The following is a 16,329-nucleotide window of genomic DNA, read 5'->3' on the forward strand; positions in this document are numbered from 1 at the left end:
GGCTTGTTTGCTCCTGCTTTGGAGGGGAGGACTCAAGCCAGTGCCTTCACGTTACAAGAAAGAAGATTCCTTCTGACAGTACGAGCTGTTTGACAGTGGAATGGACTCCCTTGGGAGGTAATGGACTCTCCTTCCTTGGAGGTTTCTAAGCAGAGGTTGGATGGCCATCAGTCATGGATGCTTTAGTTGAGATTCCTGCATTGCAGGGGGTTGGACTAGATGACCCTTGGGGTCCCTTCCAACTCTACTATTCTCTGGTTCTGTGATCCTCAGTACAGACATTGGATAAAGTGGATTTCTTTATCCTAGCCCAACTCTACAATTCTCTGATTCTCAATAGAGACATTGGGAAAAAGTGGATTTCTTGATCCTAGCCCAGATTTTGATGGAATGGATATGATTTCATCTCTCTCTAGGACCCAGATTCTGTTCCAGTCAGTGATGGGCAGTCAGCATCACTTCCTGGTGGTGGTCTCCCAGTCTTTTCATTAGTAGTTAGCTCCATGGCATCTGCCAAGTTTCAGCTTCAGGAAGCAGGTGTGAGACAGAGTTGCTCTGGTGCATGATCTTCACAGGAATCTAATTAACTCATTGGAGCAATTGGTTGGAGCTCTAGGCTGTTTTGTTCTTATTTATTTGCAGCGTTTCATTATTAACATTTATGCCTAACAAGATAGATAAAGCCCCATGCAATCCTCCGCCCCCCATGGTGAATTATACCTGAAGAGGCTTAGGGTTTTGATCAACAGGTGTGATGAGGATCACGATTTCAGATTCTATGCTGAAGTATCCAAAAACATCACACTGTGGCACAGACACATGGAGGCGGATCTTCTGAAGTATTTCAAGTACAGTGATTGGCCCTTTGTTGATTATCTGGAAGAAGAATGAAATTTCTGTACCATTTATGACATGTTACAAAATTGTGTTAATTTGCTAGAGAGATAATAAGCTGGTATCATTAGGAAAAAAGATGCATTTCCCATCAATAGAGATTTGCCAAGTGAGTGCAAATATCTTTTCAAATGCAAAAGGCATCATTTTTCCTAACTCTACTAACTTTTCTTCAATTACAGAAAGTACACGTTTCTGACAACTCCACACTCAATAATATATAAACAAAACTGGTGATCTGGGGACTGGGAAAAGCCCTCCTTTTCACTACAAGAATGTTGGATGTCCAGCATACCAAGTGGTTTTAAACACACTATGGGAGGCAATCACTTGGCAGGTAGCCTTCAATATCCACCCCCATTGCAGATATAGGCTGCACAGTGCACATGCAAGACTAACATCACAGCATCCACTAGTAAAGCCTTGTTTGAACTCACCCCATTTCAATTGCAATTGTAAATTCCATTGAATGCCTTTTCAGACAGAACTGGGTGGTGGACTACAGCCATAATACCAGTGCCATTTTTCAAGAAAAAGAGGTGCCAGAACTCACTATGAAGGTTTCCTTCATTCTCTTAGAATGGCAGTGGTGCTCACCTGAGAGTTTCTGGCTGAAAAAAAGCCCTGTATAATACTATAAAGTTGTCATAAGAAAACTTGAAGTACTTACCTTGGCGAAGGTATCCAGCTTTTCTTTATCATACAAGACCCTGAGTATTGCAGCATACAAAGAACAGCAAGCTCCTGCATAACAAGCAGACCCCCAGAGAGAGACAGAGTAGAGTGACTTGTAAAAGGAATGTACTGCTTATGGGTTCATCTTGAGTTCTCTAAAAATGCCAGAGGACTGTAAGGATCCTGGTGGGTGATACTGAAGGCCCATCTATCCAACATCCTGCTTCACACAGTGATCAACCAGATGCAGAACGTGAAGGCAGCAGCCCTTTCATGGACATAGCTGCATACAGGTCATCAAGGTGGAATGTGTGCAGGCAGAGGAGAGTGACCAAGGGGATAAAGTGTCTGGAAACCAAGCCTTATGAGGAACAGTGGAGGAGAGAAGGCTGAGAGGTGGCAGGATAGCGCCTTCAAGTATCTGAAAGGCTGTCACATGGGAGACAGAGCCAGAGGGTAGGAAGAAGCTAAGGGATTCAAATTACGAGAAAGGAGATTCCAACTAAACATTAGAAATAACATTTCAACCAAGTTTTGCTTTGTTTTCTCAGTTGTATTTATTGTGTTACTGTTAAAAAAAAATAACATAATAATAATAATAATAATAATAATAATAATAATAATAATAATGTGCATTTTTTAAAAAAAGAAAAAGAAAGACCATTCTAACAGTAAGTGCTGTTTGATAGTGGAACGGACCCCCTCAGAAGGCGATGGACTCTCCTTCATCGGAATTGTTTAAACGGATGTTGGATGACCATCTGTCTCGGATTCTTCAGCTGTGATTCCTGCATTGCAGAGGGTTGGACTGGATGGCCCTTGGGGCCCCAACTCTACACTTCTTTGATTTTATGGCTAACAAAAGAATTGGAGGCAGAGATGCTCTCATAGTTCCGTTAGGTCCCGCCGCAGACGACTCTGGGGTTGCGGCGTTCATCTTGCTTTACTGGCCAAGGGAGCCGGCATACAGCTTCCGGGTCATGTGACCAGCATGACTAAGCCGCTTCTGGCGAACCAGGGCAGTGCATGGAAACTCTGTTTACCTTCCCACCGGAGCGGCACCTATTTATCTACTTGCACTTTGACGTGCTTTCGAACTGCTAGGTTGGCAGGAGCAGGGACCGAGCAACGGGAGCTCACCCCGTCGTGGGGATTAAAACCGCTGACCTTCTAACTGGCAAGTCCTAGGATCTGTGGTTTAGACCATAGCGCCACCCGTGTCCCATAGTTCCTTAGCAGGTCTAATTCTCTAAGCTTATACCCATATAAGCTAATACCTATAAACATGTCTTATGGCAGCAGATTCTAGTAAGTTAAAAATATGTTGAAAGAAGAATGAAAATGAACAGTTCGTGGATTCTACGACTACTTCTGTTCTAAACATTTGTAACTCAAGCACAAGCCAGGGCTTGAGTGCACATCAGTTTTACACAGGGCAAATTTGTATGGTGTGGTTTGCAGGATGGGCACCTTTCTGTACATGACTTGTGCTGAACTGCTCTTGAATCCTCAAATTTACACAGCAATGTGAGAACTATCTCCGGATTTGTCAGATTGCTTTTCTTCCACAGAAGAGGGGAGAAAGAATGCACTGGAGAGCAGGCCACTCTGTGCACATACCTCCCCAAGGTGAAAACAGAAAGCGTATGATTATGGGTTCACCCAAGAGCTGCTCCCACTAGACTGTCTATCAGGAAATCTAATACAGGTAATCAAGGCATCCAAAACTATGCTCCTTCTAATAGGTCCCACTACTTTTCTATGGCTGCCTTTCAGAATAGCAATATCAGTTTTCTGACCTGGTGGGGTTACTGACTTGTATCCAGTTGCTGCAAGACGAGGACATGTAACAGACGCACATTCTCCTTGATAACTGTAGTCAGAAAGGACTCCTATAGCTTGACAAGGTCCCTTGTAGTCTATAGCCACACGATCAGAATACGCAGCACACACATTGTTGTAGGTTTCACCATTATGGCCACATACCAAATCAACTGATTTGCAAAATGACTGGAAAATGGAACAAAGCGGAAAATGGAAACAGTATAGATCTACAGTTCATAGCAAATTAAATGCATAATGTAATCTCTGAAACTACTCAGCAAACTATCTGTATACAATTACCAGAAACTGGATAAAAATATATTAAAGTTCTGTTCCACCTTTCTCCCAAAATAACCTAAGCTAGCAAATGCCAAAGTGATAAATCAATACTATTAAAAATAAAATGAACATCTATTTGAAACATCTAAAAACATGAACATTTGAAAATGCCTAAAAATAAAATGAACATCTATTTGAAACATCTAAAAACATGAAAATTTGAAAATGCCTAAAGCAGTCACATGCCCTCACAGTTAACAATGTCAAGGTTGCCAGAAATTGTATCTTTCAGCCAGCAAATGCCTGGGGGAACAGGAATGTTTTAAAGTTCTTCCTAAAAGTTAGAGAAGGGACGCGGGTGGCGCTGTGGGCAAAAGCCTCAGCGCCTAGGGCTTGCCGACTGAAAGGTCGGCGGTTCGAATCCCTGCGGCGGGGTGCGCTCCCGCTGCTCGGTCCCAGCGCCTGCCAACCTAGCAGTTCAAAAGCACCTCCGGGTGCAAGTAGATAAATAGGGACCGCTTACTGGCGGGAAGGTAAACGGCGTTTCCGTGTGCAGCTCTGGCTCGCCAGAGCAGCGATGTCACACTGGCCACGTGACCCGGAAGTGTCTCCGGACAGCGCTGGCCCCTGGCCTCTTGAGTGAGATGGGCGCACAACCCCAGAGTCTGACAAGACTGGCCCGTACGGGCAGGGGTACCTTTACCTTTACCTTTAAAAGTTAGAGAAACACTGTATCTCAGGGAGGGTATTTCCAGGCACCTCCCAGTGGCAGTACCATCAATGGTTCCCTGCCTATTGTGGGGCCTGATACTGAGGGAAGTGACTTGAATAAGCCACTTCAGGGAAGAAAAAAGCAGTTCTGTGAAAACTTCTCTAAGCCTACTGAGAAAGTGAAAAGCTATGGACTTCATTAGTAAAATCATTGTTGTACGCTGTCATTGACCCTTCCTTAGGCTTTGTGAATGCCTGCAAGTAACAGTAGTTCAACTTGAAAAGAATTGTGGAAAAAAGCTCTGACTGAATTTAAAATAGTGAATGATGCCAGAAACAAAGGAAAGCTGAAAAACCTTCTTACAATACTGTGCTGAATTGCTTTCAACTGTAGACTGCAAACTATCTTTTTCCTAGCTAGTATGATCTCTTACAATCCCCAGGACATCATAAAAATACCTATGTTTTTGACAGGGAGCCCCAATGGGCTGTTTGACATGGCTACATGTTGGCTCAACAGTAATAATTTTAAAAGCCACGGAGAGAAAGCAGACAAAATGCCCAAGATGATGCTCAGCTATACTATTTGAGTACAGGTGGAGAATCAAATGAATGATCACTCCCCTAAATAGAATACTCCTTACATGTATAAAAATTGCAAGAAGGCTAAAAGTTAGTTTTGTCTTTCACATGCACTTCTGCACGTCTGAGAAACATTTTTATGGAGGTGGATTCAAACACCTGACCCAGTCTGAAATTGTATAACCAACTAACAGATATTAGGTGGTATTAATACTCCCAATACTTTGGTTTCTACCATTATAGTAGTACTATAAATATCAAAATTAAGATGGAGTTTGAGGAGTAACAGAAGTTCCAAATCAGTAATTTGACACCTCAAAGCCCCAGAAGGACTGTGCCATTATCCATAGTGACTAGCAGTTTCAGCTCAGGTGGCACAGTGCGAATAAATGCCTTTTTAATAAAATATATGGTGCATTCAAATTCTCTCACCTGGTTAAATATAACACAGAGGAAGCACAAAGCAGGAAAAATGACCCAGAGAAGAACAAGTTTGGTTGGGTCCACCTTAACAGTGGAACAATAAAAACCATATTTAAGTAATGTGAAAGATTATTCCATACCTGACATGGACCTTTGTATGATACACTTTTCCCTTTTTGGTGTAGAACACATGGACTGCTATATTCTATATTGTCTGTATCGCAAACAGGATCTCGCAATTGGTCACCACAATTGAATTGTCTGGGCACACATTCGTACTGGTTACATCCAAACTTCTCAAAACTCGTTAAGCAAACCTGTGGCTTTGGTATACATCTGGATTAAATAATATTTTCATGTTATTTGTTATTTTTCCCAAAAAAAAACCAACAACAACAGATTGAGATAATTTTGAAAAAAGCAGAGGTTAACACTGGTCCCAAAAGAGTGGCAGAAAAGTAATGTGCCAAAAATATTTAAGTACCCAGTTGCATTACAAACACAAAAAGAATTCCAGCCCTCTATAAACCTAAGAATTTATGTTGTTCTTGTAGACTGAAGGGCACTGCAAATGTAGTTGTATGCTTCACTTCCAGGGTGCAGGAAGACGGGGTGAAAGATCACATCCTCTGAGGCGGAACTTCTCACGACTCTCCCAATAGCAAATCTATGGCAACCAATTACTTACAAAAAATAACACAATAGGAAGGAAACTGCAAGAAAAAACAAATTGGGAAAATCGAAATCTCCTCTTGAAAATGATCGATGTACAAGTTAAGCAGAACACCTACTGACTGATATGGTGACTAGTTTGAATTCATCCTTGTCTGTACGTAAGCCAAATTATGTTATGGCACAACTGAATTTTTATAAGCAAGCTAATTTCCTAGAGTGCTACAGATTTTCTTAAATATTTACCTCTGATTTTTAAGGCAGGGATTAGGGATGCAAGGATCCTGGGAGATGCAGGATCCAAATTCAAACTGATCGTCCTGAAGCCCAACACAACGTGCTATACATACGCTTGGATAGCTACGACCGTTCTGTCCACACACTGGGACAAACTGATCAGCACAGTTACATGGCAGACCTGAAAGAGTTAAAGCTTTTGTTAGGAACTTGCAGATTCCCAAAGAAGCTGGAATTCTGAGGTCTGTATTCCTAATATCTATAGCAAAAGCGCAGACTAGCAAGCCTGATTTGAATGGCCATGATCCAACACAGAGTTTAACCACACTTAAGCCCACTGAAATAAAAGAATTTAATCACACAGCTGTGTTGGGAGCATGGCTCTTCTTTTTTAAATCTTTTACAGGAAGATATGAACATTCGTTTATTATAAGAATTATGGGATTTGCTTTGCATTTAACTGCTGGATTCTGAATACTGGACAAGCCACTGAACTGTCTTCAATAGCAACCTCAAAGAGTTGCTACAGGGAATATCTTGGCAAAGTACAGCCAGAAAATAAAACGCACCACACACACACACACAAATCCTACCTGTAATGTCATGCTCATCATCTGAGTTGTATTCATTTAGACACTGGCGAGTGGAGCAGATCAGGTTCCCAGCAAAACAAGAACAGACATTGCAACCTATTTTGAAAGGTTTTCCGTGGCCTTAAAATAAAACAAATGCATTAATAAAGAGCCGCTTCAGGGAAAAGCAGAAACAACAGTCTGCACCCTACAGGGAGGAAAACTCTCCAACTGGAAGGTCCCGGGGGGGAAAGAGGAATAGCCGGACAAAGACGAAAGGTGGCAGGCAAGAGAACTATTGCCACTGCTCTGTCACCCTGCACCTCCTCAGAAAAAGCAAGGTGGGGAAAAGGCCCCAAGGTGCCCATATTTACTCTGGACTCCTGGCTCTCCCTCACGTATATAACTTCACCTACCTAGGGAAGCTGGCCAGGAACAAAACTTTTAACAACCACCAAGATCCCAACATAAACTTTGCTTCCTGAGGCTGAGCCAGTTTGGGAGTTGCACTCTCAAATGCCCTTCCTTATGCTACCAGAGAACAGGAAATTTTCAGAGCTTAATAATCTGCAACAGTACATACCTTTTCTTTCCCCTCCAACAATGCATGATTTTTGGAGGTCAACACAGTGCAGTTCCATACAGTTTTCCAGCAGCCCACTCTGGCCACATGTGCAGATTTTATAGCAACCAACATCTCCTGCAGAGGACGGAACCTGGATGAGGGTACCTTGGCGGACAATAAAATCGGAAGCTTCGCCCAACTTGCAGCCTGTGCAAAGATGGCAAAGTGTTACTGAACTACAGACCAAAAATATTTAAAGGCTTTTACATAGCAAGAAAGACTACACATGTACAAAATTATTTGTACATGCATACTACTTTACATTTGAAGGTACAGAAGACATTGGAAGATAGAACCGTTTCATCTCCAGAAATGTGTCTTCAAGAGCAAGAACCATCAATGTTTGTTTGTTTGTTTATTCATTCAATAATTTATATCCTGCTCTTACAATGTACATTAGAAAATAAATATGTCTCACCTCAAGCCTACCATGCTTATGAAGACAATACATATAAATCTCTCTGAATTCATTGGCATTTACTATAAAGTTCAAAATGTTAGCCTTTCAGTCTAACACCTCAGTCTTAAACACATTTACATGGGAAAGGCCTCACTGGAGGTTTATTTTATTTTATTATGTTACATTTCTAAACAAAAAATCTGTCACTTTGTATTTCTTAGTACAGAAAGTATTGATCTGATGTGTAGAGATCTTTCCTATTCTAATTAATTCAAGAGGGTTCTTTCTGGAAGCTTCTCTGTGTGAAAGAAACAGTGTGCATGCACACGAAAGCTGATACCCAGAACAAACTTAGTTGGTCTCTAAGGTGGACAATTTTTTAATTTAAACAATTCATGATGTTTGGGTTATTCCTTCAGAGACGCTGGCTTGAACAGGTCCTGTTAACTTTTCTGTCAAGGTCATGCTGATTGTAACAGTAAGGCCAGAAGGAGCCTGGGTTTCACTCTTTTCTGTCTCTCTTTCCTTCTCATGTGTTGTTCTATATAAGTGTTAAGCGTGTTATTATAAATTATTTGCTTAAACTTACAAGTGAAGTCTGCTGCAACTGGATTTCTTATGGACAGTGCCAATTGTGAATGTATTGGATTTATGACCATTATGCTCATTTGCCTTCAGTAGCAGTAAAGCTCTGCTGGGTGAAATACAATTGCCTTTGGTCTGTTTTTTGGAATCCTGCAACGTTTAAGTTTTTACTCTACTAACTATGCGCTAGAGTTCTTCTCTGTATCAATATTGAGTAGAATACATGACAAAATCATCCAAGGCAGCTGACTTGTTAAAGTAAGAGTATGTTAATTGTAATCAGATAAAACAGCTCCCTCTCATAACTCCCAAATAACAATTCAAACAACAAATTATATAAAATATTCATTTAAAAAACAGCTGTAAAAGATCTCCACACGTGAATAATATTGCCTATCTAAAAGCCACCTGAAAAAGAAACTATTGGTGGTGGATGCCAAATGACACTACAGGAAAAAGCCTCTCTCTTCTGCCCCTCGTTCTCAGTTAATTAGGCAATGGGCAAACTAGGAGAGCCTTAATATCAATTCTGAAAATTCTAATGTTGTTCTTGGATTATCAGAATCCTACATACAGCTAACAGAGTTCTTTCTAAAAACAAACCTGCAAATATAGCTGGGAGTGCAACAATTGTATTACTTACCCTGTATACAAAAATAAGGAAGACATGGTTCCCCAGTCTGACATCCTTTTCTATTGACTTCACATAACTGATTGGCAGCACAAGGATTTGGGTTACAGGGGTGTGTAACATCATCCACAATGTTCCCTAAAGTGCTTGGGCCTGAAAAGACAAGGGAGTTAAATAGAGGTCATCTACAGAGTGGAAAACAAAGTGGTGACATGGTAGCCTAGTTCACATATACAGTGGTACCTTGGTTTAAGAACATCTTAGTTTATGAACAACTTGGATTAAGAATACTGCAAACCTTTTGGTTTGTGAACTTTGCCTTGGAAGCAGAAAATGTTCCACTTCCTGTTGAGTGTAAATTGGGTCCCCCGCTGCTATGGGAAAGCATGTCTTGGTTTAAGAACACTTTGGTTTAAGAACGGACTTCCAGAACAGATTAAGTTCCTAAACCAAGGTACCACTGCAATGCTAAAGTGAGCCTCTGCAAACCTGAGCAAAGCCTCAAGCACTCCAGCACATATGCGCAGCACATGGAGCCTTACAAAAGAACAATATGTGTGGACTCTCCACTCTCTTACCAGGGCAAAAAGACTGATACTGATGAATTGGAAAAATAAAAATGTGGCTCCCTTCTACAATTGGATTGAAGACCTATACAAACTTACAACATACAAACAACTTGCATATAAACACAGACCTGCCGTGGACAAATTCAATGATATTTGGAATCCCTTCTTACAAACAATGTACAGTGGTGCCCCGCAAGACGAACGCCTCGTAAGACGGAAAACCCGCTAGACGAAAGGGTTTTCCGTTTTGGAGGCGCTTCGCAAAACGAATTTCCCTATGGACTTGCTTCGCAAGACAAAAATGTCTTGTGAGTTCCTGCGGGTTTCCCCCCCTTCCCCCCCCTTTTCCTAAGCCGCTAAGCCGCTTATCAGCTGATCCGCTGATACGCCGCTTAACAGCTGATCGCTTAAAGCCGCTATACCGCTAATAGCGCTAATCCGCTAAGCTGTCAATGGGCTTGCTTCGCAAGACGAAAAAACCGCTATACGAAGAGCCTCATGGAACGGATTAATTTCGTCTTGCGAGGCACCACTGTAATAGGTTAAGATCTGGTGAATTACAGTAACAACTTTAAAGTATAGAGTTTTGGTTTTCTTGGAAAAAGCCAGATTTGGAAAGAAAAAGTTTGGTTGGATTTAGAAATGGGGGGCTGGATTGACCCCCCTATGCTGGGATGTCTGGACTTTTCAAATATGGTAATAGGCCGCGAGATGTTGGGGATTGTGGGGGCTCTTGACTTTGGAGTGTTTTTGAGACACGCCGTCAAATATCATATGGAATTTGGTGTTGAATGTGGAAAAGGGGCTGACCCGTCGAGAAGGGCTAAAAATATTGTCAAGCTGGAGCTACTGCGAGCAGGAGACAAGGGAAACTATAACTACAAATATGAAGAAGAGTCGCGGAAGGGACTTGGAAGAGACTTGAGGGCCTCAGACATAAGGTTGCCAGGTTAATGAGATAGATCGATGTGATTATAAGGACTGACAAAACCCGGAACCAGGAGGAAGGGACGCTGGATGACTGGACTTGTTTGCATATTTTTTTTTCATTTTAATATTAGAATTGTTTTATAATACTAATGAATTTTAGGAAAATGCTGGAATGAAATTACTTGGTTTTAGTAAAAATGTTTAAAGAATTATGAAAGAAGGTTATGGCTATGAGAAGCTGGTAAGGATAAGATTTGAGTTTTAAGCTTTAAGATTTATCTTACTATAGAAAGTTAAGATTAAAATACTTTAGGGTAATGTGTGGACAGAATATTATGAAATATGGGAAGGATATGTGGTAAGGATAAGATTTAAGTTTTAAGTTTTAAGATTTATCTTATTATAGAAAGTTAAGATTAAAATATTTTAGAGTAATGTGCGGACAGAATATTATGAAATATGGGAAGGATTTGCTGGGACAATCAATAACTAGAATACAAAGAAAGGGAGGAGGAGGAGGTCTAAGAAAGAAGGTGACGACAGTTTAGGATATGGAAACAATGTGTTTTTAATTATTTTCATTTTTGTATTTTTGTTATTTTTTCTTTTCTTCTTTTTTATCCTTTCTTTGTATTAATATTGAAAATTTTAATATATATTACTTTTTTAAAAATAGAGTTTTGGTTTTCTTTCCTTTCCCTCTTTCCTTTGCCTTCTTACACGGGTGGTGTCTCTCTTTCATTTATGTCTCACCAACTTGACTGCACACATAATTATGTATTTTTCTAACTTTCAATAAAGAAGAAAAAAAGATTGCTGAGTGGCATGTAAAGTGCCTGGCAGCTCCTTCCTAGATTTCCTTGGGCAGGTATCTTAGCATCAGGCTGCACGGTGCTTCACTTTACAGGCTACCTGTGTATAGGGACGAGTTAAGCCAGTTAAGGGAGATCAAAATGTGAAGCTGCCCATGCTCAGAGTATTTTCTTTTCCTTTATCAGCATCAATAAAATGCTTGTTTTGTGATGTTGTTTTTTTAAAAAGCTCAAGTACTCCCCCTCATCTTCCTGTGTTGTCGGGAGGAGGGGGGGGACATGCAGGGGGTTGGACTAGATGACTCTCTGGGACGCTTCCAACTTTACAATCCCCTCCAACTCTAGTTCTATGATTCTGCTTTTTAATAATTCTGTAGACGTGTTTGTGAATTCTAACTTCAACACATAAGGTTAGTTCTTCAGTACAGGCGTCCCCCCACTTACATGGGGGTTATGCTCTGGGCCTAAATGAAAACTGCATTAAGTGGGGAGCACCCTCTAAAAAGCCCATTTTTTCCTGCTCTCCTGCTCTCAGTCCCGCTCTCTCTCCACACAACTGTCTCTTCAACTAGAGTTGAAGCCCTGGGGCTGCTGGGAGGCTGGAGGGCACTTGAGAACACAGCTGCTGCTGCTGCTGCTGCTGCGCTGCCACGTGCATCAGCTGCTAGGCAGGGAGGCCAGGCTGCCTAAACAAAGCCCCGTTGTGCCTCTGGTCTCTTTAGGGCTTTGTCTGCCCTCAGTGAAATCTGCTCCAGGCTCCAGGGAGGGTATCTTCATGAGCCAGAAGGACTCACCAGCTCTCTCCTACCATTTCCTGGTTTGAATCTATTCATCTACTAACTTCCCACCACCGCGCATATACGTGGTTGCGTGCAAGTTGATCACACATAAGTGAGGGGATGCCTGTACTTACGAACATATGTATCTAAAGGTATGCAAGTCTCCAAGTCATCGGTTGGAGACAGAAGTTCACAGATGCTTTCGGCCATGTGTCCCTCAGGGAATTTGCTTAAATCTCCACATTTCTTGAGAATTTCCACACAATCCGACCTTCAGAAACAACAAAGTATTTACACATTACACACATGTACACTGCTCATATTGCATAGGCCAAGTTAATCCAATAAACTCTCTCTACCCCTAATATACATCCTGGTCTAATTCTAATAACTTCTTCTAAATACCCCCAATACCTTGGCCTTAGTTTAAGATTATATTTCCATATTCTCAAAATTAAGTTGTTCTGCTTTATTTTTTATTATTGTTAAACCAGATTTATGTCCCTGCTGCTCGACTGTAAATTCTGGATACTTTATTATTATTATTATTATTATTATTATTATTATTATTATTATCAACTAGTGCCCATCTAATCCTGCTCTCACTGCGGCCATCTAGATGCAGGATTCTCCTCTCCTGCTGAAATATACTCAGAGTCGCAAGGTGATTTCATGCTCTTTTTTCAGCTCATAGTGGTGAGGAGGAATGAATGAAAGTCCCCTCAAAGTATCTGCCTTATATACATTATTTACACAATGGGCTGCACATGATTGGCCAATTCCAGAATTCTACTGTAAGCCAATCAGGTTGTGGATTCACTTCTATCTGGAGCATGATTGGGTGGTTCCTGCCAACCAATCATACTGCTGCATTGTTCTAGGACCAATCAGACTGCTGCATTCTGAATCCTATTGTTCTAGGACCAATCAGACTGCTGCCTTTTGGATCCTATTGTTCTAGGACCAATCAGACTGCTGCAGTTTGGATCCTATTCAATTCAGTACATAACACCTGCAGTTCCCAGCAACTGGAAGCACCCTGCCACCCACTTACTTGCAGATTATGCTCCCTCTAGATTTACTGTGACATGGCTTTATCTGCAGTGAACAAGCAATCGCCTTCCACATTTCCGGCTGGCATTTTTTAATATCAAGAACAGGAATATTGATAAATGGCATCTTAATTGTTCCTTTCTCCCAAAGTTTCATGTCATTCATGGCTCCTTGGTCTGATTGGGCATTGCAGCTCCTGAAGAGTTCAGTTGGCCTTCAAGGAAAGATACAGTATGGAGTCATACAGAAAATGCTTTTGAACTCAATATGAATGTTTATCCAGGCCAGGGACTGAATACCACCATCTCCTAACAAATCAATGGTCAGAGAGTTGTTGGTGCTAAGTCCCTTCCCGGAGGATACTTTAGACTTGTGTGCAGGGCTGTCCTATCCCGGGTGCCAGATTCCAAGGATGCCCCCCTCAACCGCCACTGGAGAAGTGAAAAGTGGTTGCACCAGATTCTGGCAAGATCTCATGCAAGCCCTGTGAGATTGTGTGGAGGCTTCTGCATGATCTCATGGGGCTGCCACAAGATCTCAGAGGGCTTGCATGAGATCTTGCTGCAATCCAGTAGCCGCAGCCACACCACACTGGTAACTGAGGTTTCAGTGGCGGGTGGCCAAGGGGGTCAGATGGTACACACACAGGGCAGGATCTTCCCACTTTGGCTTGGGCGGTGAAACGGGGTGGTGCCACCTCTGCTTGTGTGTGCTGAGGGAAGGTGAAAGTGAGGAAGCCCAAGCCAGGAAGCTTGTGACATCAGCTCCTGAAGAAATGGTCTTCAGTCAGCTTGCAAGGATTCTGTACTTCTCTATAGTTTATGCCATTTATTTTTTTTAGTATTTTAAAATTGAAAAACCACCTTGGATGCCTTGTCCGTAAGGTGCTGTACATCAACACAAGTGATCAATAATAGATTATTAATATTATGGAAGTCAGAGCCCAGCATTCTGAAGGCAAATAAGTTAAGAATCAATTCTTAATATGTCTCAAATTAAGGGGCACAAAGCATGTTAAACCCATAATATGTATTATTATTAATTATTAAAATACACATAATCAAACACACCTTGACACAGAAATCATTCTGTCTTTAAATCTAAATATAGTATTATAACAAGAACTTATAATCACAGTGATACAGCTGAGACATGTATCAATCAGAATAATATAAGCAGTTGAATAGTATATTGATATTTCATATTCTACCGATTATAAGTGAACTCTTTTCAGTAAAGTTGTCTGGAGAACATCCTTCCTTAAAGTGCTTATAATATGAATGTTTTGCTAGAAATGCTACAGTTTAAGCTCACTGATCCTAGGGCAGTGCCGAAGTTCTTGAGTTTGAAAATGCTGTTGTTACTTGCCTTGCAACAGTAGGTGACCTATTCACCATTGCTAAAGCTTCCTGAAAGGTACCATATTTTTTGCTCCATAAGACTCACTTTTTCCTTCCTAAAAAGTAAGGGGAAATGTGTGTGCGTCTTATAGAGCGAATGCAGGCTGCGCAGCTATCCCAGAAGCCAGAACAGCAAGAGGGATTGCTGCTTTCACTGCGCAGCGGTCCCTCTTGCTGTTCTGGCTTCTGAGATTCAGAATTTTTTTTCTCTTGTTTTCCTCCTCCAAAAATTAGGTGCGTCTTGTGGTCTGGTGCGTCTTATAGAGCGAAAAATACGGTATGTTCCTTTACATACCTGAGAAGCAATATTTTCATGTGACGAGAGAGAGAGAAATGCTCAGAATCAGCCTTTTTAAAAGACTGTTTCATTCGATAAATTAAAACGGAAAAACCCTAGGCTAGTAACCAATACAGTCGTATCTTGGAAGTCAAACAGAATCCGTTCCAGAAGTCCGTTAGACTTCCAAAACATTCCGACTTCCAAAGCGTGGCTTCCAATCGGCTGCAGTTCCTGCAGCCAATCAGAAGCTGCGGAAGCTGCAGCGGACGTTCGGCTTCCGAAAGAACGTTCGAAAACTGGAACACTCACTTCTGGTTTTTGATCGTTCGGGAGCCAAAATGTTTGACTCCCAAGGCGTTCGAGAGCCAAGGTACGACTGTACATGTAAACCAGCTCCTATAAATCTAGAAGTAAACATATAATCAAAAATGATAAATTTGTAATCTATTGGCATAATATATAATCATGGTTATCTAAATTTTCAATCACAGTAAAATCACAGAAAGTTAGCAGGCTCAGCGGTTGGAGGAAGATCAAACTCTCTTCTTCCAGCACCCAATAACATCTTTCAACATTCTTTATAAACCAACCATGTTCAAAATGGGGAGGGGGGGAATTCTCCAAATCCCACATTACCAAGTAAACTATACCAGCTCTACCTAATTATACATTTCATCCAAAAACAATATATTCTGAAGAAAATACTCAAGTGTACCTTTCCTACCTGTTATTAAAATTAGTGCAGTAAGTAAGATTTCTACAGCCCAGCTGACAAGGTTCACGTACATCTGCTAAACAGGTCAACATGGACACTTCGACTGGGTTATACTCACAAAAGCGATCAAATTCTTGCCAGCTCTGTGTATTGCCCCAGCTGCTGCTATAAAGTTTAGTGCATAAATCTCTGTGGAAAAAGAAACACAAGGGAATAAAATGAAGACAAAATCTTGGATTATGATTTAACTCACAAGATGCATTGCTCAAAATATGGTGTTCCTATACAATGAAAAACATATGCAATTCTCTCTAGGTTACAGGATGTGGTTGATCTAGTAATTAAGGGTAAGAAATTGGGTCTGGCCAGATCGTTATTTCCTCCATTCCCTATGGGCCAAGTTTGGCTGGTGGCACTGGCAGGGTGTGGGTGTGCTGCTGCTGCTGCAGTTTGCCTGCAGCATTTGAAATCAAACCACGTGGGCAAAAAGCACAGCCTGCAGCTCAGCTGCCACCAATCAGCTGATTGCTGAGTTCTATAAAATGTTTGACATGGGGCTTTGCAAGCACTGGTAATTCGCAAGTCCTGTTGTATATAAGCGCTCTGCAAGCATGGACAATCAGACGATTGTTGGGTCTTATGAGGAATCATCCACAGGGCTTTGCAAGACAGAATGGTCAG

The 16,329-nt window shown here is 41.3% G+C and overlaps 1 protein-coding gene across 4 annotated transcripts in view; it reads right to left on the reverse strand.

The window, feature by feature from the left end:
• The window catches only part of RECK (reversion inducing cysteine rich protein with kazal motifs), a 43,028-nt gene that overhangs the window by 3,327 nt on the left and 23,372 nt on the right, over positions 1–16,329 (reverse strand). For all 4 annotated transcript variants that reach the window (XM_083709161.1, XM_083709163.1, XM_083709162.1 and 1 more), the window contains 11 exons: positions 15,658–15,837; positions 13,255–13,467; positions 12,335–12,471; positions 9,123–9,263; positions 7,453–7,641; positions 6,891–7,010; positions 6,307–6,478; positions 5,529–5,724; positions 3,369–3,579; positions 1,565–1,638; positions 721–876 (listed from right to left, as the gene is read on the reverse strand). In XM_083709161.1, the coding sequence (XP_083565287.1) occupies positions 721–876; positions 1,565–1,638; positions 3,369–3,579; positions 5,529–5,724; positions 6,307–6,478; positions 6,891–7,010; positions 7,453–7,641; positions 9,123–9,263; positions 12,335–12,471; positions 13,255–13,467; positions 15,658–15,837 (1,789 nt within the window). The remainder of the gene's footprint in view (positions 1–720; positions 877–1,564; positions 1,639–3,368; positions 3,580–5,528; positions 5,725–6,306; positions 6,479–6,890; positions 7,011–7,452; positions 7,642–9,122; positions 9,264–12,334; positions 12,472–13,254; positions 13,468–15,657; positions 15,838–16,329) is intronic.

Source organism: Podarcis gaigeae, assembly GCF_964106915.1.
Source record: "Podarcis gaigeae genome assembly, chromosome: 13".
Lineage (NCBI taxonomy): Eukaryota > Metazoa > Chordata > Lepidosauria > Squamata > Lacertidae > Podarcis > Podarcis gaigeae.